The 27673-nt window shown below is 37.3% G+C and overlaps 1 protein-coding gene across 2 annotated transcripts in view; it reads right to left on the minus strand.

The window, feature by feature from the left end:
- The window catches only part of AGBL5 (AGBL carboxypeptidase 5), a 2459386-nt gene that overhangs the window by 271431 nt on the left and 2160282 nt on the right, over positions 1–27673 (minus strand). For both annotated transcript variants that reach the window (XM_044062862.1, XM_044062863.1), the window contains exon 14: positions 24313–24365. In XM_044062862.1, the coding sequence (XP_043918797.1) occupies positions 24313–24365 (53 nt within the window). The remainder of the gene's footprint in view (positions 1–24312; positions 24366–27673) is intronic.

Below are 27673 nucleotides of genomic sequence, written 5' to 3' on the forward strand. Positions count from 1 at the left end.
GATGGAGTCTTTCCATCCTTTTCACACCTGGAGTGTGTTTTCTTCACTTTTGGGCCAAAAAATTAACTTCCATCAAAAGGGGTATTGATGAACAAGAACTAGAAAGGTTCCGCAAAGTCACATAAGTGCATCCAGGCATGCCTCCTAATGGATATGCCTGAACCCACTGCCCTTGAGGCACCTTCAGCTGCATGCGAGATATGCCTCATGAACAAATTTGAAATGGATTGGAGGTTAGCCAACTGAGAGGCCACAGAAGATTGACCTTCAGCAGTAACATTCTCTGAATGGGATTTTGAAAGTTCCTTGATCAAGTGCCTTTGTAGCCTAGTAAAATGTGCCAAATAGTTCAGCAACCTAACAGCAAAGGTCTTTGATGCATAAACATGCTTCTTAAATCATGCATAAACATGCTTCCCAAATCTGCCCATTGCCCTAGACTCCTGTTTAGGGGGATGAGCAGAAAACTTTGTTCAGAAAGTTCCCTCTTGGTGGTCTCCGCCACGACCATGGCATCCACAGGCACTTACTTACTCCAAAATTCCTTCCCGACAGGTAAAGCCAGAATCAGATCTGGCCTCTTAGGGATTGGATCAACTGAGTTAGGTTGCTTCCATGCCTGCCTAGAGACCAAATCAATGAGCTCATCAGCCGGAGTAACCCAGGCAGTAGACGGGACAGCTCTGAAAGATTCCAGAAATGATTTCTCCAGTGAAGGGTTGTTGGAGGACCAACCACCTCTCTGTTTAAGGATCTCGAGAATGTCTCCAAATGAGATGTCTTCCGGAGGTGATCGTGAAGACCCTCCTTCATCATCGAAATCAGTATCCTCAGTGACTGACACTTGTAGAGAGTCCAAGTGCCTCCTCTTGCACTTCCTCTTCCAAGGGACATCCTCAGTGGGATGTTCCATTGAAGCATCAGAAGAGATTTTAAGACCCTGCTGGGTGATCTAGATGCCTTGTTCTGGCTGCCCCTGTGGTGTAGAATGATGCAGCTCTAAGGGCATACACATCTGTGAACTAGACTGGAGATCCAAAGGGGCTGGATCCATCCATTCTGTCTGAACAGAAAACATCCTCTTCAATACCTTGAAGGCATTTCACTCCAGAGAGAAGGAAGACATTGGCTCCAAGAAGATGGGCTTCTGGACCACTACCTCCCTCCACTACAACAGCAACCTCCTTGAGGCGGAAGTCAGAGATGAGTTATCCAATGCCAAATCTCTGAGGGGTAGAAACAGTTCCAAAAACCTTGGAGTCGACTCCAACACCTCAGACCCGACAAGGCAGCTTCAGCTCCAACAGTCATCTGGATATGAAGAAGTCAGAGCTGGTGCATTCAGAGTAGTCTTTGGTCTTTGGATGTGAAGACAAAAGTATCTTCTTATCCAAGAATGATGGACCTGGAAGGTTTGGATCCACGGACTCTGAAACAACCAAAATCAGAGAAGGAGCAGAAAATGGTGGTGTAACAAATGGATGGACTCCCTGACCCAAGGGGGAGGAGCCAGAAGAACATCCATCTGCATCTCCGCCAAGAGGAATTTCTTCATCATTCTGTCCATATCTTCCTCAGTTAGACTTCTGGAAGAATGAGTTGAGGCAAGGGATGGTGACCTGGAACAATGTCTTTCTAGAAAGCAGAGGGAACCCTAGAGGGCACTGGATCCAAGGCTGGAGAATATTTTGTTCTCTGTAGGGTGTTCAGAGCTGAAGAACTTGGATCTGAAGATTTTCTCTTCAGATCTGAGGGGGAGTGGATATGAGTTGATTTCAGGTCTGATTTAGATTTTTTTCTTGTTGGCTCCAAGGAAGGAGTCAAAGAAGTTAAAGGTCTGGGAGACTTACTAAAGGTCTCTTTAGTCTTTGTCTTGGGGGACTGAACCCCAGCAATAGCCTTTCCAAATGAAGATGGGAGTAATCCTTTTAGTATCAGTTTATTTTTTTTTCTATCTGCTATGGCCCTAGGATCTAAATTATTTTTACATAAAGAACAATCTTCTTGTGTGTGTTAAGGGCCTAAACAATTAAACAATAAACACACAGAATGTGGGCAACAGAAAGTTGCAATTTATTCCCAGACTTTTAACAGTTTTTGAAGCTGGCAGGTCTTTTTATCAGACATGACGACTCACGAAAGGGAGAAGAGAAAGAAAAACAGGAATCTTTTTTAATGTAATAAAGAGAAAAAGGAAAAATGCCAGCAATGGTACGAAGAACTACACTAACGTGTACAATAGAGATTATAGGGAAAAATGCAAACAATGGTAAAGTAGAAATACACAGAATATAAAGGTAAGAGAAAAGTACATATTGCTTATCTTAATACAAGGTCAAAAGCTCAGGCTAACCATGCTTTTTCATGAAAAGCGGCAAGTGAGATCTGGGGTATGTTACGGGTTGGTGCATTATGGGTAGGGGAAGAGCTCGAGAGCTTTTTCGGTACCACAAGCTTTAGTAACAGCTGAGTCAGATGAGGATTGGATCCAAACCCAACAGTTGAGGACAGAATGAAAATTGACATCAGAACCCTAGTTTCATTCATATGTACTGAGTGTATGTCAGGCTAGTTAGGACTAGTATTTGTATTAATGCAGTTCCAGGCCAGCCAGCTCACAATTAAGGGTCTAATTGTTTTTCCTCCCACCCATCATGATGGAGTGGTATTCTTAAACCTCGTGTAACTGTTGTTGCATGTCCTTATGATAACTTGAGAACATAATTCCCCTCTCTCCATTTCTTGACTGTTGACATAAGCACATAACCATAATTTTGCAGTCTCTCCCAATAAACTATCACCAGGCTAAACGACCTTTGAACAACTGCTTGCACTGCTTTTAGTATCAAATTAGTGAACTTTCATCATGTACACAAATTAGTGCATAAATTAGGCAGTTTTTACTATAATTAGCTTACTGTTTCTTTCTGGTGGCAGAAGGAGCTTTCCAGGCTAATTGTTTTGAACTGAAGTTTATATACTCAGTAGCAAGTCCACCTAAACATTATCTTAAACAAACTAAACTCAAAGCATTTATAGCCACCCCTGCCCCCAGAGTCAATCCTGTCTGAATCGTAGACCAGCACTTCCTCTCAACTTTTCTAGCCAATCTGACTGGGATGGGTATCTTGAGACTGTCAGAATTCTCTCATGCTGTCTGATGGTCTTCTGTTATTTAAACAACATAACACAGTGTTTGAGAGATGTACATATATAATGTCCTTGGAGGCAAAAGTAATACATACATTAAACTCAGACACCAAAATCAACAGCAGTAAACCACACCTCTCTAAGGCCATCACAATACACGTAACCTGTCATATGTTGACGTTCTAAAGAATAACTTGCCTAAACCTCAAAGATCTACATAACACAACACAGGCAAAAAACATACGCAGCAAGTTAAGCCTACCTACTCATACAGCACAATGAGACCCAAAGTTGGGGATGCTGAGCCCATAAGGCAGGCATCAACCCAAACAAACATTTTTATGATACTGCAAAGCATACAGATGTACCTTTCACTAGATTGAGAAATGAAAGAGTGACGGTTAGCTGCTTGCCTGGCTTTCCCTTGCATAAGAGAGGACCTTCCACAGACACAAGCAATTACAAACCCATAAGTCTCACTAGCTTCAAATGCAAAGCCATGGAAAGACTAGTCATGGAACTAATTACACGCACTCAAGTTCATGAACAGCAAATACCAGTACGACACCGTCATAGTTCACTCTGGTGTCAATGATTTTAGGTGTACCTCCCTGAACTATTTTGTTTATTTTATTTTACATTTGTTTACTGGGAAAGTGTGACTGGTCACAGGTCCTTTTTTCACCAGAGGCATTGGGAGAAAACTCCAGCAATATTAAAATACACACTTTGTAAAAGATAAAAATAATAGAAGGACATTCTAGTAATATTCACAGTCGACAATAGTACAGTGTCAACAATACATTCTTAGAGGTTACAATAGCATAACATGTGTTATATGAGTATATACATTTAAATAATGAGGAAAAGCAAGTTTCTATAGAAATGAGTGTGAAGATTGGAGTAATGAATAGCCCTCAATGAGCAAGACGTGGTTAAATATACTGAGGTTAGAGTTATACAGCAGAGTTGCAAGAACAGAGCCAGGCATTTGCTAAGTGAGTAATTAGGAGTGGTTTCAATTGCATTGTGGAGCTGTTAGAGGTAAAAGGGTTGGCAGTTTATTCCTATTTTAGGAATGATCGCTTGTATTCATCAGGCTGTGGATGGTATTTCATTACTGAAACTAAGTGGAAATTCCTTAAGATTCCAAGAGCAGGATAAGTTATTTCTTATACTTATTTCACTGAAATGTACTTCTGAAACGCTTATAATTGGGCTATACAGTTAATCTACTACATTTTGCACTGTTATAAAGCTTTTTTTACTGTTTCACTGCATTTATGTACTGTTTTATACTGTTTTAACTGTATTTTTCATTGCTAGATACTGTTTCATTACTCTAAATGCATGTTTACTGAATTACTTAACTGTAAACTGCTTTTTCATACTGAGACTTGTATTTTCTCTTTGTGAGTGTTCTTTCTATGCTTTTAAATTCAGGTTTATGTGTTCTGCTCAGGTGGCATAATCCCGATAGAGGCCTGCTGTTGTCTAAGCCTGGTAGTTTTGTTTGAGTTTCCTGTGTTTCTAGCAGCTATTTTCTGCTGATACTCTGCCTTCATTATTACTGAAACGAACAGGGCCTCCTGACCTTCTGTAGTATGAGTGATTGGATGATAGCAGGGGCTGAGTAGTAATTTGATCTTCTAACTCTTCCATCCTTAACTGGTACATAAACCCTGTGTCTTGAAAAGGTTGTACTTGTATTTATGAGGCTGTGGATGGTATTTCATTACTGAAACTAAGCGGAAATTCCTTAAGATTCCAAGAGCAGGATAAATTATTTCTTACACTTATTTCGCTGAACTGCACTTCTGAAATACTTATAATTGTGTTATACAGTTAATCTACTATATTATGCAAAGTTATAAAGCTTTTTTACTGTTTCACTGCATTTATGTACTGTTTTTTATACTGATTTAACTGTATTTTTCATTGCTGGATACTGTTTCATTACTCTAATTGCATGTTAACTTAATTACTTAACTGTAAACTGCTTTTTCATACTGACAGTTGTATTTTCTGTTTGTGAGTGCTCTATCCGACCTTTTCTGTGCATTTTTGATTTTTTGAGATTTCTGTATTTTAATCTAGTCTGTTTACAGTTAAAAGCATTCTCTAAAGTCTGCTTGCTCCTTGATCTCTTTAAAACTTTAATTTAGTGGCTACAGCTAGGAACTGTAATAGTGTGCATTACTATAATTGTATTTTTATTTCATTACTAAACTGTAAGCTGCTTTTTCATACTGAAACTTGTATTTTCTGTTTGTGAGTGTTCTTTCTATGATTTTATATTGAGGTTTCTGTGTTCTGCTCAGGTGGCATAATCTTCGTAGTGGCCTGCTGTTATCTAGGCCTGGTAGTTTTGTTTGAGTTTCCTGTGTTTCTGGCAGCCATTTTCTGCTGATTGTCTTCATTATTATTGAAAGTAACAGGTCCTCCTGACCTTCTGTAGTACGAGTGATTGGATAATAGCAGGGACTGAGAAGTAATTTGATCTTGTAACTCTTCCATTCTTAACTGGTATATAAACCCTGTGTCTTGAAAAGGTTGTGCTTGTATTTATCAGGCTGTGGATGGTATTTCTTTACTGAAACTAAGCAGAAATTCCTTAAGATTCCAATAGCAGGATAAGTTATTTCTTACACTTATTTAGCTGAACTGCACTTCTGAAATGCTTATAATTGTGCTATGCAGTTAATCTACTACATTTTGCACAGTTATAAAGCTTTTTTTACTGTTTCACTGCATTTATGCTCTGTTTTAACTGTATTTTTCATTGCTAGATACTATTTCATTACTCTAATTGCATCTTTATTGAATTACTTAACTGTAAACTGCTTTTTCATACTGAGAGTTGTATTTTCTGTTTGTGAGTGCTCTATCTGAGCTTTTCTGTGTTCTAATCAAGTCTGTTAACAGTTAAAAGCATTCTCTAGAGTTTGTTTACTCTTTGATCTGTTTAAAACTTTCATTTTGTGGCTACAGCTAGGAACTGTAATAGTGTGCATTACTATAACCGCATTTTTATTTAATTACTAAATTGTAAACTGCTTTTTCATACTGAAACTTATATTTTCTTTGTGAGTGTTCTTTCTATGCTTTTAAAGTGAGGTTTCTGTGTTCTGCTCAGGTGGCATAATCTTGATAGACGCCTGCTGTTATCTACGCCTGGTAGTTTTGTTTGAGTTTCCTGTTTTTCTGGCAGCCATTTTCTGCTGATAGTCTGTCTACATTATTACTGAAAGTAACAGGGCCTCCTGACCTTCTGTAGTATGAGTGATTCTGTAATAGCAGGGGCTGAGTAGTAATTTGATCTTCTAACTCTTCCATCCTTACTGGTATATAAACCCTGTGTCTTAAAAGGTTGTGCTTGTATTTATCAGGCTGTGCATGGTATTTCATTACTGAAACTAAGTGGAAATTCCTTAAGATTCCAAGAGCAGGTTAAGTTACTTCTTACACTTATTTCACTGAACTGCACTTCTGAAACGCTTATAATTGTGCTATACGGTTAATCTACTACATTGTGAACTGTTATAAAGCTTTTTCTACTATTTCACTGCATTTATGTACTGTTTTAAACTGTTTTAACTGTATTTTTCATTGCTAGATATTGTTTCATTACCCTAATTGCATGTTTACTGAATTACTTAACTGCAAACTGCTTTTTCATACTGAGAGTTGTATTTTCTGTTTGTGATTGCTTTATCCAAGCTTTTCTGCGCATTTTTTATTTTTTGAGGTTTCTGTGTTCTAATCTAGTCTGTCTGCAGTTAAAAGCATTCTCTGGAGTCTGCTTGCTCATTGATCTGTTTAAAACTTTCATTTAGTGGCTATTGCTAGGAGCTATAATAGTGTGCATTACTATAATTGCATTTTTATTTAATTACTAAATTGTAAACTGCTTTTTTCATACTGAGACTTGTATTTTCTCTTGGTGAGTGTTCTTTCTATGCTTTTAAAGTGAGGTTTCTGTGTTCTGCTCTGGTGGCATAATCTTGATAGAGGCCTGTTGTTATCTAGGCCTGGTAGTTTTGCTCGGGTTTCCTGTGTTTCTGGCAGCCTGCTGATAGTCTGTCTTCATTATTATTGAAAGTAACAGGGCCTCCTGACCTTCTGTAGTACGAGTGATTGGGTAATAGCAGGGGTTGAGTAGTAATTTGATCTTCTAACTCTTCCATCCTTACTGGAATATAAACTCTGTGGCTTGAAAAGGTGCTTGTATTTATCAAGCTGTGGATGGTATTTCATTACTGAAACTAAGCAAACATTTCTTAAGATTCCAAGAGCAGGCTAAGTTATTTCTTACACTTATTTCGCTGAACTGCAATTCTGAAACGCTTATAATTGTGCTATACCATTAATCTACTACATTTTGCACTGTTATAAAGCTTATTTTACTGTTTCCCTGCATTTATGTACTGTTTTAACTGTATTTTTCATTGCTAGATACTGTTTCATTACTCTAATTGCATGTTTACTGAATTACTTGACTATAAACATTTTCATACTGAGAGTTGTATTTTCTGTTTGTGAGTGCTCTATCCGAGCATTTCTGTGCCTTTTTGATTTTTTGAGGTTTCTGATTTCTAATCTAGTCTGTTTACAGCTAAAAGCATTCTCTAGAGTCTGCTTGCTCCTTGATCTGTTTAAAACTTTCATTTAGTGGCTACAACTAAGAACTGTAATAGTGTGCATGACTATAATTGCATTTTTATTTAATTACTAAATTGTACACTGCTTTTTCATACTGAGACTTGTATTTTCTCTTTGTGAGTGTTCTTTCGATGCTTTTAAAGTGGGGTTTCTGTGTTCAGCTCAGGTGGCATAATCTAGATAGAAGCCTGCTGTTATCTAGGCCTGCTAGTTCTGTTTGAGTTTCCTGTGTTTCTGGCAGCCATTTTTCTGCTGATAGTCTGTCTTCATTATTATTGAAAGTAACAGACCCTCCTGACCTTTTGTAGTTCAAGTGATTGGGTAATAGCAGGGGCTGAGTAGTAATTTGATCTTCTAACTCTTCCATTCTTACTGGTATATAAACCCTGTGTCTTAAAAAGGTTGTGCATGTATTTATCAGGCTATGGATGGTATTTCATTACTGAAGCTAAGCGGAAATTCCTTAAGATTCCAAGAGCAGGATAAGTTATTTCTTACACTTATTTCACTGAACTGCACTTCTGAAATGCTTATAATTGTGGTATACAGTTCATCTACTACATTTGCACTATTGTAAAGCTTTTTTTTACTGTTTCACTGCATTTATGTACTGTTTTATACTGTTTTAACTGTATTTTTCATTACTAGATACTGTTTCCTTACTCTAATTGCATGTTTATTGAATTACTTAACTGCAAACTGCTTTTTCATACTGAGAGTTGTATTTTCTGTTTGTGAGTGCTCTATCAGAGCTTTTCTGTGCATTTTTGATTTTTTGAGGCTTCTTTGTTTTAATCTAGTCTGTTTAAAGTTAAAAGCATTCTCTAGAGTCTGCTTGCTCCTTGATCTGTTTAAAACTTTCATTTAGTGGCTAAAGGTAGGAAGTGTAATAGTGTGCATTACTATAATTGCATTTTTATTTAATTAATAAATTGTAAACTGCTTTTTTCATACTGAGACGTGTATTTTCCCTATGTGTGTGTCCTTTCTATGCTTTTAAAGTGAGGTTTCTGTGTTCTGCTCAGTAGGCATAATCTTGATAGAGGCCTGCTGTTATGTAGGCCTGGTTGTTTTGTTTAAGTTTCCTCTGTTTCTGGCAGCCATTTTCTGCTGATAGTCTGTCTTCATTATTATTGAAAATAACAGGGCCTCCTGACCTTCTGTAGTACGAGGGATTGGGTAATAGCAGGGACTGAGTAGTAATTTGATCTTCTAACTCTTCCATCCTTACTGGTACATAAACCATGTGTCTTGAAAAGGTTGTGCTTGTATTTATCAGGCTGTGGATGACATTCCATCACTGAAACTAAGTGGCAATTCCTTAACATTCCAAGAGCAGGATAAGTTATTTCATACACTTATTTCATAGAACTGCGCTTGTGAAACATTTATAATTGTGCTACACAGTTAATCTACTACATTTTGAACTGTTATAAAGCTTTTTTTACTGTTTCACTTTATTTATGTACTGTTTTAAACAGTTTTAACTGTATTTGTCATTGCTAGATACTGTTTCATTACTCCAATTGCATGTTTCCTGAATTACTTAACTGTAAACTGCTTTTTCATAGAGTTGTATTTTCTGTTTGTGACTCCTCTATCCGAGCTTTTCTGTGCATTTTTGATTTTTTTTTTTTTTGAGGTCTGTGTTCTAATCTAGTCTGTCTACAGTTAAAAGTATTCTCTAGAGTCAGCTTGCTCCTTATCTGTTTAAAATTTTCATTTTGTGGCTAAAGCTAGGAACTGTAATAGTGCACATTACTATAATTGCATTTTTATTTAATTACAAAATTGTAAACTGCTTTTTCATACTGAGACTTGTATTTTCTCTTTGTGATCGTTCTTTCTACGCTTTTAAAGTCAGGTTTCTGTGTTCTGCTCAGGTGGCATAATCTTGATAGAGACCTGCTCTTATCTAGGCCTGGTAGTTTTGTTTGAGTTTCCTGTGTTTCTGGCAGCCATTTTCTGCTGATAGTCTGTCTTCATTATTATTGAATGTAACAGGGCCTCCTGACCTTCTGTAGTACGAGTGATTGGGTAATAGCAGGGTATGAGTAGTAATTTGATCTTCTAACTCTTCCATCCTTACTGGTATATAAACTCTGCGTCTTGAAAAGATTGTGCTTGTATTTATCAAGCTGTGTATGGTATTTGATTACTGAAACTAAGCGGAAATTCCTTAAGATTCCAAGAGCAGTATACGTTATTTCTTACACTTATTTCGCTGAACTGCGCTTCTGAAACACTTATAATTCAACTATACAGTTAATCTACTACAATTTGAACTGTTATAAAGCTTTTTTTACTGTTTCACTGCATTTATGTACTGTTTTAAACTGTTTTAACTGAATTTTTCATTGCTAGATACTGTTTCATTACTCTAATTACATGTTTACTGAATTACATAACTGTAAATTGCTTTTTCATACTGAGAGTTGTATTTTCTGTTTGTGAGTACTCTATCTGAGCTTTTCTGGGCATTTTTGATTTTTTGAGGTTTCTGTACTCTAATCTAGTCTGTTTACAGTTAAAAGCATTCTCTAGAGTCTGCTTGCTCCTTGATCTGTTTAAAACTTTCATTTAGTGGCTACAGCTAGGAACTGTAATAGTGTGCATTACTATAATTGCATTTTTATTTCATTACTTAATTGTAAACTGCTTTTTCATACTGAGACTTGTATTTTCCCTTTGAGTGTTCCTTCTATGCTTTTAAAGTGAGGTTTCTGTGTTCTGCTCAGGTGGCATAATCTAGATAGAGGCCGGCTGTTATCTAGGCCTGGTAGTTTTGTTTGAGTTTCCTGTGTTTCTGGCAGCCATTTTCTGCTGATCTGATAAGTAACAGGGCCTCCTGACCTGTAGTACGAGTGATTGGCTAATAGCAGGGGCTGAGTAGTAATTTGATTTTCTAACTCTTCCATCCATACTGGTATAAAAGCCCTGTGTCTTGAAAAGGTTGTACTTGTATTAATCAGGCTGTGGATGGTATTTCATTACTGAAACTAAGTGGAAATTCCTTAAGATTCCAAGAGCAGGATAAATTATTTCTTACACTTATTTCGCTGAACTGCACTTCTGAAACACTTATAATTGTGGTATACAGTTAATCTACTATATTTTGCAAAGTTATAAAGCTTTTTTACTGTTTCACTGCATTTATGTACTGTTTTTATACTGATTTAACTGTAGTTTTCATTGCTGGATACTGTTTCATTACTCTAATTGCATGTTTACTTAATTACTTAACTGTAAACTGCTTTTTCATACTGACAGTTGTATTTTCTGTTTGTGAGTGCTCTATCTGACCTTTTCTGTGCATTTTTGATTTTTTGAGATTTCTGTATTTTAATCTAGTCTGTTTACAGTTAAAAGTATTCTCTAAAGTCTGCTTGCTCCTTGATCTCTTTAAAACTTTAATTTAGTGGCTACAGATAGGAACTGTAATAGTGTGCATTACTATAATTGTATTTTTATTTCATTACTGAACTGTAAGCTGCTTTTTCAGACTTGTATTTTCTGTTTCTGAGTGTTCTTTCTATGATTTTAAAGTGAGGTTTCTGTGTTCTGCTCTGGTGGCATAATCTTCATAGAGGCCTGCTGTTATCTAGGCCTGGTAGTTTTGAGTTTCCTGTGTTTCTGGCAGCTATTTTCTGCTGATACTCTGTCTTCATTATTATTGAAATGAACAGGGCCTCCTGACCTTCTGTAGTATGAGTGATTGGATAATAGCAGGGGCTGAGTAGTAATTTGATCTTCTAACTCTTTCATCCTTAACTGGTATATAAACCCTGTGTCTTGAAAAGGTTGTGCTTGTATTTATCAGGCTGTGGATGGCATTTCATTACTGAAAGTAAGCGGAAATTCCTTAAGATTCCCAGAGCAGGATAAGTTATTTCTTACATTTATTTTGCTGAACTGCACTTCTGAAATGCTTATAATTGTGCTATACAGTTAATCTACTACATTTTGCACTGTTATAAAGCTTTTTTTACTGTATCACTGCATTTATGTACTGTTTTACACTGTTTTAACTGTATTTTCCATTGCTAGATACCGTTTCATTACTCTAATTGCATGTTTACTGAATTACTTAACTGTAAACTGTGTTTTCATACTGAGAGTTGTATTTTCTGTTTGTGAGTGCTCTATCCGAGCTTTTCTGTGCATTTTTGATTTTTTGAGGTTTCTGTACTCTAATCTAGTCTGTTTACAGTTTAAAGCTTTCTCTAGAGTCTCCTTGCTCCTTGATCAGTTTAAAACTTTCATTTAGTGGCTACAGCTAGGAACTGTAACAGTGTGCATTACTATAATTGCATTTTTATTTCATTACTAAATTGTAAACTGCTTTTTCATACTGAGACTTATATTTTCTCTTTGTGAGTGTTCTTTCTATGCTTTTAAAGTCAGGTTTCTATGTTCTGCCCAGGTAGCATAATCTTGATAGAGGCCTGCTCTTATCTAGGCCTGGTAGTTTTGCTTGATTTTCCTGTGTTTCTGGCAGCCATTTTCTGCTGATAGTCTATCTTCATTATTATTGAAAGTAACAGGGCCTCCTGACCTTCTGTAGTACGACTGATTGGGTAATAGCAGGGGCTGAGTAGTAATTTGTTCTTCTAACTCTTCCATCCTTACTGGTATAGAAACCCTGTGTCTTGAAAAGGTTGTGCTTGTATTTATCAGGTTGTGGATGGCATTTTATTACTGAAACTAAGCAGAAATTATTTACCATTCCAAGAGAAGGATAAGTTATTTCTTACACTTATTTCGCAGAACTGCGCTTGTGAAACGCTTATAACTGTGCTACACAGTTAATCTACTACATTTTGAACTGTTATAAAGCTTTTTTTACTGTTTCACTGCATTTATGTACTGTTTTAAACTGTTTTAACTGTATTTTGCATTGCTAGATACTGTTTCATTACTCTAATTGCACGTTTACTGAATTACTTAACTGTAAACTGCTTTTTCATACTGAGAGTTGTATTTTCTGTTTGTGAGTGCTCTATCAGAGCTTTTCTGTGCATTTTTGATTTTTTTGAGGTTTCTGTACTCTAATCTAGTCTGTTTACAATTAAAAGCATTCTCTAGAGTCTCCTTGCTCCTTGATCAGTTTAAAACATTCATTTAGTGGCTAAAGCTAGGAACTGTAATAGTGCACATTACTATAATTGCATTTTTATTTAATTACAAAATTGTAAACTGCTTTTTCATACTGAGACTTGTATTTTCTCTTTGTGATCGTTCTTTCTATGCTTTTAAAGTCAGGTTTCTGTGTTCTGCTCAGGTGACATAATCTTGATAGAGACCTGCTCTTATCTAGGCCTGGTAGTTTTGTTTGAGTTTCCTGTGTTTCTGGCAGCCATTTTCTGCTGATAGTCTGTCTTCATTATTATTGAATGTAACAGGGCCTCCTGACCTTCTGTAGTACGAGTGATTGGGTAATAGCAGGGTATGAGTAGTAATTTGATCTTCTAACTCTTCCATCCTTACTGGTATATAAACTCTGCGTCTTGAAAAGATTGTGCTTGTATTTATCAAGCTGTGTATGGTATTTGATTACTGAAACTAAGCGGAAATTCCTTAAGATTCCAAGAGCAGTATACGTTATTTCTTACACTTATTTCGCTGAACTGCGCTTCTGAAACACTTATAATTCAACTATACAGTTAATCTACTACAATTTGAACTGTTATAAAGCTTTTTTTACTGTTTCACTGCATTTATGTACTGTTTTAAACTGTTTTAACTGAATTTTTCATTGCTAGATACTGTTTCATTACTCTAATTACATGTTTACTGAATTACATAACTGTAAACTGCTTTTTCATACTGAGAGTTGTATTTTCTGTTTGTGAGTGCTCTATCCGAGCTTTTCTGTGCATTTTTGATTTTTTTGAGGTTTCTGTACTCTAATCTAGTCTGTTTACAATTAAAAGCATTCTCTAGAGTCTCCTTGCTCCTTGATCAGTTTAAAACATTCATTTAGTGGCTACAGCTAGGAACTGTAATAGTGTGCATTACTATAATTGCATTTTTATTTCATTACTAAATTTTAAACTGCTTTTTCATACTGAAACTTGTATTTTCTCTTTGAGTATTCCTTCTATGTTTTTAAAGTGAGGTTTCTGTGTTCTGCTCAGGTGGCATAATCTAGACAGAGGCCAGCTGTTATCTAGGCCTGGTAGTTTTGTTTGAGTTTCCTGTGTTTCTGGCAGCCATTTTCTGCTGATCTGATAGTCTCTCTTCATTATTATTGAAGTAACATTGCCTTCTGACCTTCTGTAGTACGAGTGATTGGGTAATAGCAAGGGCTGAGTAGTAATTTGATCTTTTAACTCTTCCATCCTTACTTGTATATAAACCCTGTGTCTTGAAAAGGTTGTGCTTGTATTTATCAGGCTGTGGATGGTATTTCATTACTGAAACTAAGTGGAAATTCCTTAAGATTCCAACAGCAGGATAAGTTATTTCTTACACTTATTTTGTGAACTGCACTTCTGAAATGCTTATAATTGTGCTATACAGTTAATCTACTACATTTTACAATGTTATAAAGCTTTTTTTACTGTTTCACTGCTTTTAGGTACTGTTTTATACCGTTTTAACTGTATTTGTCATTGCTAAATACTGTTTCATTACTCTAATTGCATGTTTACTGAATTACTTAAATGTAAACCGCATTTTCATACTGACAGTTGTATTTTCTGTTTGTGAGTGCTCTATCCGAGCTTTTCTGTGCATTTTTGATTTTTTGAAGTTTCTGTGTACTAATCTAGTCTGTTTACAGTTAAAAGCATTCTCGAGAGTCTGCTTGCTCCTTGATCTGTTTAAAACCTTCATTTAGTGGCTACAGCTAGGAACTGTAATAGTGTACATTACTATAATTGCATTTTTATTTAATTACTAAATTGTAAACTGCTTTTTCATACTGAGACTTGTATTTTCTCTTTGTGATTGTTCTTTCTATGCTTTTAAAGTCAGGTTTCTGTGTTCTGCTCAGGTGGCATAATCTTGATAGAGGCCTGCTCTTATCTAGGCCTGGTAGTTTTGTTTGAGTTTCCTGTGTTTCTGGCAGCCATTTTCTGCTGATAGTCTGTCTTCATTATTATTGAAAGTAAAAGGGCCTCCTGACCTTCTGTAGTACGAGTGATTGGGTAATAGCTCCTCCAATAAGATCTTAGCTCAAACTACCAAAGCCAATAATTCTGCTGGGGATTCTCTATTCTCAAACTTTGTAGGTAAAATGTGGAACTCCCTACCGACCATGCTCACCTCAGAACCCTCACTCCTACAATTCAAAAAAAAGCTTAAACCCCATCTCAATACTCTCTGGCAATGTCCCTGTTCCAAACCTGATTAACCATGATCATTTACCCTTCTCTTACCTCACTATCCTTAACCGCTTTTTAACAAGGCGCCTCACCTTTGTAACTGACCTATGTTTTTTTTTTACATGCTGCTGTTGTTTTTTTTTTCCCCAAGATGTGATGTATCTTTATATTGTATTTAGAACTCAACTATCTTCCTTTTTTTGCATTAACAATGTTCATATGTCTGTTATGTACTTGGAGCTTTTCTCCCCGGGCCTCCGCTGAAAATGGACATGTATCCAGTCAGACTCTCCCGGTTAACAAATGTAAAATAAAAAAATAAAATAAATAAATAGCAAGGGCGGATTAGTAATTTGATCTTCTAACTCTTCAATCCTTACTGGTATATAAACTCTGTGTCTTGAAAAGGTTGTGCTTGTATTTATCAGGCTGTGGATGGTATTTCAATACTGAAACTAAGTGGAAATTCTTTAACATTCCAAGAGCAGGATAAGTTATTTCTTACACTTATTTTGTGAACTGCGCTTCTGAAATGCTTATAATTGTGCTCTACATTTAATCTACTACATTTTGAACTGTTTTAAAACTTTTTTTCTGTTTCACTGCATTTATGTACTGTTTTAACTGTATTTTTCATTGCTAGATACTGTTTCATTACTCTAATTGCATGTTTATTGAATTACGTAACTATAAACTGCATTTTCATACTGAGAGTTGTATTTTCTGTTTGTGAGTGCTCTATCCGAGCCTTTCTGTGCATTTTTGATTTTTTGAGGTTTCTGTGTTCTAATCTAGTCTGTTTACAGTTAACAGCATTCTCTAGAGTCTGCTTGCTCCTTGATCGGTTTAAAACTTTCATTTAGTGGCAAAGCTAGGAACTGTAATAGTGTGCATTACTATAACTGCATTTTTATTTCATTACTAAATTGTAAACTGCTTTTTTATACTGAGACTTGTATTTTCTCTTTGTGAGTGTTATTTATATGCTTTTAAAGTGAGGTTTCTGTGTTCTGCTCAGGTGGCATAATCTTGATAGGAGGCCTGCTCTTATCTAGGCCTGGTAGTTTTGTTCAAGTTTCCTGTGTTTCTGGCAGCCGTTTTCTGCTGAGTCTATCTTCATTATTATTGAAAGTAACAGGGCCTCCTGACCTTCTGTAGTAAGAGTGATTGGGTAATAGCAGGGGCTGAGTAGTAATTTGATCTTCTAACTGTTCCATCCATACTGGTATATAAACCCTGTGTCTTGAAAAGGTTGTGCTTGTATTTATCAGGCTGTGGATGGTAATTCATTACTGAAACCAAGCGGAAATTCCTTAAGATTCCAAGAGCAGGATAAGTTATTTCTCACACTTTTTTTGCTGAACTGCACTTCTGAAACACTTATAATTGTGCTATACAGTTAATCTACTACATTTTGCACTGTTATAAAGCTTTTTTTTACTGTTTCACTGCATTTATGTACTGTTTTAACTGTATTTTTCATTGCTAGATACTGTTTCATTACTCTAATTGCATGCTTACTGAATTACTTAACTGTAAACTGCTTTTTCATACTGAGAGTTATATTTTCTGTTTGTGAGTGCTCTATCCAAGCTTTTAGGTGCATTTTTGATTTTTTGAGGTTTCTGTGTTCTAATCTACTATGTTTACATTGAAAAGCATTCTCTAGAGTATGCTTGCTCCTTGATCTGTTTAAAACTTTCACTTAGTGGCTACAGCTAGGAACTGTAATAGTGTGCATTACTATAATTGCATTTTTATTTAATTACTAAATTGTAAACTGCTTTTTCATACTGAGAATTGTATTTTCTCTTTGTGAGTGTTCTTTCTATGCTTTTAAAGTGAGGTTTCTGTGTTCTGCTCAGGTGGCATAATCTTGATAGAGGCCTGCTTTTATCTAGGCCTGGTAGTTTTGTTTGCGTTTCCTTTGTTTCTGGCAACGATTTTCTACTGATAGTTTGTCTTCATTATTATTGAAAGTAACAGGGCCTCCTGACATTCTGTAGTACGAGTGATTGGGTAATAGCAGGAGCTGAGTAGTAATTTGATCTTCTAACTCTTCCATCCGTACTAGTAGATAAACCCTGTGTCTTGAAAAGGTTGTGCTTGTATTTATCAGGCTGTGGATGATATTTCATTACTGAAACTAAGCAGAAATTCCTTAAGATTCCAAAAGCAGGATGTTATTTTTTACACTTATTTCACTGAACTGCACTTCTGAAATGCTTATAATTGTGCTATACAGATAATCTACTACATTTTGCACTGTTATAAAGCTTTTTTACTGTTTCACTGCATTTATGTACTGTTTTAACTGTATTTTTCATTGCTAGATACTGCTTCATTACTCTAATTGCATGTTTACTGAATTACTTAAATGTAAACCACATTTTCATACTGAGAGTTGTATTTTTTGTTTGTGAGTGCTCTATCCAAGCTCTTCTGTGCATTTTTGATTTTTTGAGGTTTCTGTGTACTAATCTAGTCTGTTTACAGTTAAAAGCATTCTCTAGAGTCTGCTTGCTCCTTGATCTGTTTAAAACCTTCATTTAGTGGCTACAGCTAGGAACTGTAATAGTGTGCATTACTGTAATTGCATTTTTATTTCATTACTAAATTGTAAACTGCTTTTTCTTACTGAGACTTCTCTTTGTGAGTGTTCTTTCTATGCTTTAAAAGTGAGGTTTCTGTGTTGTGCTCAGGTGGCATAATCTTGATAGAGGCCTGCTCTTAACTAGGCCTGGTAGTTTTGATTGAGTTTCCTGTGCTTCTGGCAGCCATTTTCTGCTGAAAGTCTGTCTTCATTATTATTGAAAGTAACAGGGCTTCCTGACCTTCTGTAGTACGAGTGATTGGGTAACAGCAAGGGCTGAGTAGTATTTTGATCTGCTAACTCTTCCTTCATTACTGGTATATAATCCCTAGCTCTTGAAAAGGTTGTGCTTGTATTTAACAGGCTGTGGATGGTCTTTCGTTACTGAAACTAAGCGGAAATTCCTTAAGATTTTAAGAGCAGGTTAAGTTATTTCTTACACTTATTTCGCTGAACTGCACTTCTGAAACACTTATAATTGTACTATACAGTTAATCTACTACATTTTGCACTGTTATAAAGCTTTTTTACTGTTTCACTGCATTTATGTACTGTTTTATACTGTTTTAACTGTATTGATCATTCTTAGATACTGTTTCATTACTCTAATTGCATGTTTACTGAATTACTTAACTGTAAAAGTACAGTTGTGTACACTTACCATAAATGTTGATGTTCGAGTGTATTCACTGTTGCAGTCATTACATTTGGGTAATCTGCTGGCAGGTTTCCCTCAGTCAGCCTGATTAGCAAAGTCTTGGGTCCTGCATCGGTTGCTGTCCCTTCTTCCATGACATCAGGTCATCAGGGGTATAAAAGATGTAGCTGACGCCATTACATCAGTTTTCTTGCCCCAGATGTCAGGTTTCCCCCAAATGGGGAGCAAATAAAATTAAAAACACAAAAAGTATACCACCAACCAAAAGCAAATACACCAAAAGGGCTTTTAAGCATAGTAAATGAAAGTAGATGTATAGCCAGAGAAAAATAGGGGGCTGGAGGGAGGGTAATCAGGACTGCAACAGTGAATACACTCGAACATCTACATTTATGGTAAGTGTACACAACTGTACTATGTTCTTTGTGTTTCACTGTTGCAGTCATTACATTTGGGTAGATTCCCAAAGCTATGGTTGGGTGGAGGGAATTATACAGCATTAGGACCAGCTATAAGGCCCTGTAGGACACCAGTGGCAAAGCCAGCTCTGGATTTAGAGAAAAGTAGTAAATGGTAATGTTTGGTGAAAGTATGAACTGAGCTCCAGGTAGCAGCTTCTAGAATGTCCCTGGTAGGAACACCTCTGAGAAAGGCTGCAGAAGTAGATGCAGCCCTGGTGAAATGGGATCTGATCCCCTGGGGGAATAGTTTTTCCATGGTGCTTATAGCAGAAATTAATACAATGGCTTATCCATTTGGAAATGGTTTACTTTGAAATAGCCTTTCCCTCTGCCCCTGCAGCAAATGCTACCAGCAGTTGTTCAGATTTTCTTTGAGATTTAGTCCTGTTTAAGTAAAATCTAAGTTGTCTGTGTACATCCAGTGAATGCAGAATCAGTTCCCCCTTGTTTTGTGGATTGGGAAAGAAAGTTGGCAAATGAATGGTCTGATTAAGAGCCACACTGGATACCACCTTAGACATGAAGGATGGGTTGGTCCTGAGAGATACCCTGTCCGCATGAAAAATGATGAAAGGCTCCACTGCCATAAGAGCCTGTAATTTGGAAATCCTTTTAGCTGAAGTGACTGCTAAAAAGAAAGCTGTTTTCCAGGAGAGAAACTTTAAGTCTGCAGTAGCAGCTGGCTCAAAAGGAGGGAGAGTGAGTTTCTCCAATACAAAATTAAGGTCCCAGGCAGGGGTTGGAGCTCTCCTGGGTGGTCTTAAGTTTTTGGCCCCTCTGAGATACTGCTTTAGCACAGGATGAGAGAAGAGGGGAGGTTCTGTGTTGTAATGAGCTGACATGGCTGAGGCATGGATTTTTATGCAAGAAAAGGACAGGCCCTTGTGAAGCATCTCAGTTAAGTATTGCAAAATCTGAGGAATGTTGGGCGCTGCTGTGCTTATCCCTTGAGACTGATTCCAGGCACAGAATCTTTTTCATTTGTCAGCATAAGATTTTCTAGTACTAGGTCTTCTCGCCTCCAAAATGACATCCATCACCAGCTTGCTGAGGGATGCTAAGGGTGAATTTAAGTGATTAGCCAAGCTGCAAGGTTCAATGTTGGGAGCTGAGGGTGCAGAATCTGGTTCTCCTGCTGAGACAGTAAGGAAGGTGTCTGAGGCAGGTGCCATGGTGATATTTGTGACACACTGCGCAGGAGTGGGTACCAATGTTGGCATGGCCAGTCTGGAGCAATCAAAATCATTATTGGTTTGTCCTGTTTGACTTTTAACAGAACTTTGCAGAGTAGAGGTAGAGATGGAAAGGCGTAGACTGATAGGTTTTTCCAGCTGAAGGACAGAGCATCCACTTTCCAGGTTTTTTTGTGGGGAATCCTTGTGCAAAATTTGTCCAACTGGCAGTTCTGGGGGGAGGCAAATAGCTCTATGTCTGGGCTCCCCCATTTGCTTGTCAACATGTTGAAAATCCATGGTTCCTGTCTCCAATTGTGTGGGTCCATGAGATTTCTGCTTAGTCCATCTGCCAGTGTATTTAATTTTCCTGGCAGGAATTGAGCTTGTAGGTGCACTTGGTAGCTCAAGGCCGTGTTCCACAATGCCATGGCTAGTCTGCAGAAGGAGTAGGAATGTGTACCCCCCTGCTTGTTTATGTACCACATAACCGTAGTGCTGTCCGTCTTTACCATTAATTGTCCTGGAAGAATGTAGTCCTTGAAGGCTGTCTGAGCATTCTGTATAGCTAACATTTCTTTTTGATTGATATGTAGGTGCATTTGATTTGGGTTCCATTTGCCCTGAATGCACTTCCCTGCCAGGTGAGCCCCCCATGCATAGTTTGATGCATCTGTAGTTAGGGTTTGGGTGGCAGGGAGTAGTGTGAATGGCAGTCCCTTGTTTTGGTGGCAGGCCTCTGCCCACCATAGGAACTCCAGGCGTAGGCAAGGTATGATAGGAAACATTGTTTCCAGGCTGTGACAATGTTGACTCCATAAACTTTTTAAGTACCACTGAAGTTTCCTCATTTGCAGTCTTGCACATGGAATTAGAAGAATGCAGGAGGCCATGAACCCCAAGGCTTGCAGTATTTGTCTTGCAGATAGCAGGGTTTTTGTGGCCACTTGTTTGAAGTAAGTTATCAAATGAATTTGCTTTTCTGGCCTGAGGAAAGCCATCTGGGCAGTTGTATTCAAGCTTGCACCCAGGAATGTAAACTGTTGAGAGGGTACCAGTTGTGATTTATTTTCGTTTATGGTGTACCCTAGACAAGTTAGAACCCAAATGCAATGACTGCAACAGTGAAACACTAAGAACATCAGGTACAGTCATTCCCTTGCATAAGAGAGGACCTTCCACAGGCCCATAAGCCTCACTAGCTTTATATGCAAAGTCACAGAAGGACTTATCATGGAACTAATCAATAAGGACATAGGGAAGTTGAAACACCTGAGTAGTCTCATTCTGGATTCCTCAAGGTCAAGTCATGCTTCTGCAGTTTGGCGGACTTTTTTTGAAAAGGTCACCAAGTCAATGGATGAAGGCAAAATGGTACAAACATCATACCTCAACCTAGTCAAAGCTTTTGAAACAATTCCCCATGTAAAAAAACTACACAAACTCAGAAAAAAAACTATGTCACCTGCTGGATTGTCAGATGGCTAACAGATAGGATGCAGGAAATCAAAATAGGGGATGTTACCTTCACAAAGAGACCACTTACCAGTAGAGTCCCCCTGGGTTCTGTACTGGGACCTCTCCTGTTTGGTATCTACTTATTGAAGCAAAAGTCAATACCAAAGGGGTCTGGCTGACCAAGTTTACAGATGACTGCTAGCTAGGAGCAGTCATTGAATCCCAAATTACAGCCATTCTGCAGGAAGGTCTGTCCCAAATAAGTAACTGGTACCAAAATCATGGACTGAAACTAAATGCCAAAAAATGCATTATTGTATTCTTTGGAAGTCATCCACCCCAGGGAACTACCACGCTGACAATACTCCCCTACCAGTTGACCCAGTTGTTCAGGTTTTTGGAACTTATGTGGACAGTGCCCTAACTTTTGACCGAAATGCAAGCATTGTTGTAAGAAAGTCCTTCTATATTGCACAGCTTATAAACAAAGGGATTGTGTCTAGACCAAGGGATGTCATTGTTCCCCTTTACTCAGCTGTCAGTCTGTTAGGCCAGTCATTGAGTATAATGGCCCCCTTGGCATGTATCTGTCCAGACACATGCAACAATTGGAACACCCACAGAGATACCTTACACTAAAAGGATACACAAGGCTTAAACAATATGTCCTACATAGAATGACTCATAGCCCTGGTACTACATTCAGTGGTGCCTGCATGGGTCTGCTCAAAGTATCTCTGGTATGATCCCAGTTACTCTCATTAGGGGTAACATATAATTACTGATCATGAGATGTGTAAGACCAATCGCCATCCAAATGGGATAGGTTAATTTGAGCACAAAAAGGGAAACTGGCTAGGCTTACAATGGTCCACAAGGGCAGCTAGTCAAGTATTTACCTATGAACCTATCCACTAATGGGCCCTTTTCAGCCATTACCAGAACCATAAAGTCAATGATGAATCATAACTACAGTCAGATTTTAGGGAATCTGACTGCCCAGTGTGTCTTTGAGAGGCAAAACGAGACTTCAGCACATACCTACAACTGTAACGGACTCAAGGAGAAAATGCAGACTCCAAACAGACAGTAACACGACTGCAAATGAATCATTCACCCAACTTCTTCGTAAACAGATTAAATGTCTGCTGGCTGAACACTTAAAATACCTATAACATAATTCTGGTCCCTGTAATGTCCCCACTCTGGAACAGTAATCAAGGAACCTCAATCTTCACCACTGACACTGGAGATGAAAATTCACTTGGAACAAAAATGGATACACCCAGTATTTCCAGATGCAGCTGTCTGCATCAAGCACAGTTTCTCTTAAGAGCACACAGGGAACACACTCAGCCCAGGGTCTGGGTTTCTATCGCTGTCTCTCCCCAGGTCCCCAGTAAGGCTCCCCACTGGCACAGCTTTAGAGTTAAGTCCTCAGCTAAATGTCCAAGCCCAGTCTTCCAGCACTCTCTATGTAAAACCAGTGCTTTGTGTCACTGCTCCAAGTAGCCGACACACACACTTTGAGATTTGATTTTATTGCGCGCGCACACACACACACACACACATACACACACACACACACCTGAGAAAGGCTGGCACAGATCTATTAGCTATGTCCCTTCTGCCCAGACTATAAGGTAGTCACACTGCCACCAGATGCCCCAAAGCCAGGTACTCAAGGCTTTTACAAGGGGACCCAATTATACTGAGTGAAATTAATATTAACACAAATGGTAATGCTACCCAAACAACCAGGCTTTCAGAAGTGGCCACAATGTCACCAATAGATATAAGTACTCTCAAAAGTTAAAATATTTTTAAAGGACCAGCCAAGCTGAAAAGTTTAATAATATTTAACAATAAATAACAAAGAAATTGCAATAAACACCAGAGTTTCAGTCACAGGAAATATTAAAAATAACACAGGTGGACAGGTTCACACAGTTATAGAAAAACAATACTTAACTAGTCTCACTATATTTTCCTGACTGATCTTAGGAGTTACTATTCCCTGGTCACTTACTAAAGCAAGGCAAGATGATGAAGGTGAGTGATCCTTCGATGTCAGGTTCCAAAAGCAGACTGCTCTGAGACTTCAGTCTCACCTGGTATTAAACATTATTTTAGTGATGGATTCCAGAATGACATCACATACATCTGGTCATCTGACTTCTGGTGCCCCTGCAACTCCCCATTGCTAGAAACTGCCAAGACTTAGCACCTATGTGTCAATAATACGCACTCACACAGCCTTGCTAAGATCTGCTGCAGCTCCTGGAAGTCATAAAACCATGAAACAGTCCCACTCTACCTACAGGAGCTAACAAACAATACTTCTTATAGACAATGCATTTCTGGCTTCATTCAAAAATGTGAGATAACATCTTTATGGCCTAGGCCCAATAATTTAACTTCTTACTATTTTTAAAGTTTGAGAGTAACCTTTTCTCTTTCAGTATCCTCTGTCAAAATATACACATTTAAACAGTTACAATAATGCATGCATATTTCTTTTTCTGTCTAGCAGGAAGCACTGTTGATACATTTTTAACACAAGCAATTTTACAAATCCATTTTCAACAGAAGCATCTGTACAAATCAGTTCAATATACAAATGACATATAATTCTTTACAAAATCCCAGTTAGCTGTGCTGGCATATGTTACACATCCACTGTCCTACTTCTCCTGGCATATATGGCAATATCTCACATCGTCACAATCCCTTGTCCATGAATATTTTCCACCTCAAAGTAGGACATACTAGAGGCAAAATATTCTACTACTATGAAGATATGATGAGAAAAGTAATAAGTATGTTTTACCTTGAAAAGTCCAGAGATTTCTTACATCTCAATTTACTAATATTCGATGCATTCTGGAAAAATAAAGAGAACAACTTAAGTCAGTTAACGTCTAATGAAGTTGTAAGACAAACCTGTAAACTAGAAACTCTTGATTTAATTTATTTCCTCCATGTAGTCCACATTTACTATTAATTCAGAACTCATGTTCAGGAAGGATTATGGTAACAGTTGATCATAACATCTAGGTTTACCCCCGTCTCTTTCATCCAGGTTGGATTTTGATAGCTGTTCTCATTTCCTATATGAGAACTAATGCCAATGTTCTGCCTGGTTACCGCTACAGTTATTGTGAGACTCTCATATAAAACCATCATGCACTCTCTTCAGTTTTTCTTGCCATCTGAGAGATGAAGGTCTCTCTGTTTTCACTAGACACTTTTGCTATGTGGTGGCTTATACTTATCTACACATCACTTGTCAGCAAAAATGTTACATTTAGGAACAGAAGGCAATACTAGACAATCAGACATATGAACCATAAGATGCCAAGTAATATGCACCTTTAAGTAATCACACTTAAAGGTTAATGCATCCCTTTTCAAGCTATATCAGATGCTTAAAACTTAAAAAGTAAAGATAAAAGATGTAGTACTTTTGCTGGCACCTTTGTCAGAGACATCTAAAACTATTTTTGAAAAGTAACAGATGGCAGATTCAGAATATATGACTGTGAATAAGTCTAAAGCTGCCACTGCTAAGGAGTCATTATCCACTATGCAAATGTCTATACACATTCTTACATCTTCCAATCCTACTTTTGAGTATAAACTGTTTGCCTGTTAAGAGTTTAATATGGTATAAGAAAGTGCCAGACAAAAAGAGGAACCAGTGCTAGTCTTCTTCAACAGGACCAATGTACAGTTGCGTTTTGAAATTTCGAAGATGTCTGCACACTGATCAACAGCTTAATGTCAGCTCTCCCAGTGTGAGAAAAAAAACTGAAAAATAAGAGCTGGTAATCTACCAGTTGAGTAAAAGTCAGTTACTGGCTAGCAAGTACACTGCCCAGATGCCAGCAAAGAAGAAGTTTAGAAAACCTGAAAGCAAACTGATAAAAAAGGTGAAGAGAAAACACTGACTGGGAAGAACCCTGCAGCTGTTCAGCAAAAAGCAGTTCAAACCCCAGCTTTAGTACAAAAGATTGTTTCCAATAATTTAGAGGGAAAAATCATCAATCTACTCACAGCTGATTAAAATAAATGAAACACTGAAAAGAGTACATCAACTCAAATAACAAAAGAGTGGAAAATTAGAAGAAGTTCTTATGACAACTCTAAATAAACACACGACAGTAACTAAAAAGCCTCATTCCTCACCAGTCACTGAAAGCTGGAATAGAAATAAGCAATTTCCCCTAAGAGTACACCCGTAACAATCTCCAAACCTGGGACTAGACTATATGTTTCACTTCAGGTCCCCAAATGAGTCTTCACACTAACCACTGCATAGCACTGTGTCCCAGTTCTAGGTATTTGACACACTCACTCTTAAATATTTGATACTCCCACATACAAACACTCTTGGGAATGACTAGCACAGATTTACCTGATATGTCCTGTTTCCTAAATTAAAAGGTAAGGGCTGCCATCAGTCAAATACCACAATACCCTTCAAAAGGTGCGTTCAATTACATTGGATAAAATACATATTGATATAAATGGTAGCATGTAATGCAAGCAGTACGGCATTTTGGAGTGGCCTGGTGTTATCACAATAAGCACAAACACTCTTAGGTTACTAAAAGTACTTTCTAAATAACCAGCCACAATAAAAGGTAGTAAAATATTTAATAATAAATAAAATGATTTAAAACATGTATACACTAACTGATTCTAATAAACCACAGAATTTCACACACAGGAATTATGAAAATAATACTGCAGGATAGATTTCACACTGATTACAGAAAAAGTCTAACTATAGTTCCCTAATTATCTACAGATTAACTGTCCCTGTCTAATCTAATTAACTCAGCAAGGCAAGATGATACTCTTACTTCTGCCAGGCAAGATAAGAATTTATGCCCACTCTTCAGGCTGTTGTCTGGTCCTCAGCGAGTTGAACAACAACTCCTACAATCATTGCTGAACAGCTCTGAAAAACAAACTGAGTAATAACTACAGATCTGGAAAACAATAACTGACAACTGAACAACTACAACAACTGAACTTTAACTGACTCAGAACCTGCTTTTATAGAAGAATTTTTTAAAGTTACAGAAAGCTATTATGAGAATTCTACTCTCTCATATCAGACTTTAAAAAGTAAACAAAATAGCTGCTGTGGAGATTCTTTTCAGCTCTGGCACATTATGACTTCGCATCTAGGTCAGCTGACTGACAAAACCTGCATTCAAAAATTTTTTTTTTTTTAAACATGTACATTTGGTCAGCCAGAATACTGTTTGATTCAAATGTCTTACATAAATCAAAGTAATAATCAAAAAACATAAACTTATTTATAAAATTATAGCTAGTCATGCTGCCATATTAATTACAAGTATTTAGAAAACCTCAGCCATTCATGCTAGCAAAGATAACAACATCTAATATCCTCGCTGCTCTAACTAGCTATTCAGATGAATTAATAAAACTGCAAAAATCAGAGGGTGAAATAAAGAAAAAGGTTGGCTGAGTATGAAACTTCTCAAAAAGATATGTTTCAAAATATGGTAGAGTTAGAAAACCTGGGATTTTCTGTTGTACCAAATAAAACTGTAAGAACCAGACTGTATTAATTGTATGCAAGTATGAATAAGCTACTGGACTGGTATTCCATAGCAGGATTTGTTAACTGAAAGGACACACCGAGTGTATGCTCTAAACTTGACCATGAGAAAGCATCCAGGACCTATATTAGTAAAGATGAAATCATGCCAGTAGAAAGAGTTGATCCTGACAAAACTATGGCAGAAGGGCCAAGCATTAAACTTGGAGACAGTAGAGTGTTTGTGGAAAATATTTTTTTCACTGTACACCAAGCAGAAGAAGATCAAATTTATTCCAGCAATCAGGGAATGTCAAGAGGTAGATGTGAGAATAAAGCTGCTGTTTTCAGCTGTCTTCAGAGTATTTTTCCTGGAGGATCAAAGACATAATGATGCAGAATAAGGAGGAAATACAAACATTTATCCATCAGAAAGTGAACTGTCAAAAAGAAAGGCACTCTGCTTCACATTCTTCAGATAATAAAGCACATAGAGAGACTTTACCAGTGAAACTTTTTCCAATATTCCAAAGGAAAATGCTTGAGAGACAGAAAAACACAGAAGTTGAACAGAAGAATCAATAATACATTAGATTTGAACAAGAATCTTGTG

This window comes from Protopterus annectens, chromosome 2.part1, assembly GCF_019279795.1.
Source record: "Protopterus annectens isolate FY-2018-M chromosome 2.part1, PAN1.0, whole genome shotgun sequence".
Lineage (NCBI taxonomy): Eukaryota > Metazoa > Chordata > Ceratodontiformes > Protopteridae > Protopterus > Protopterus annectens.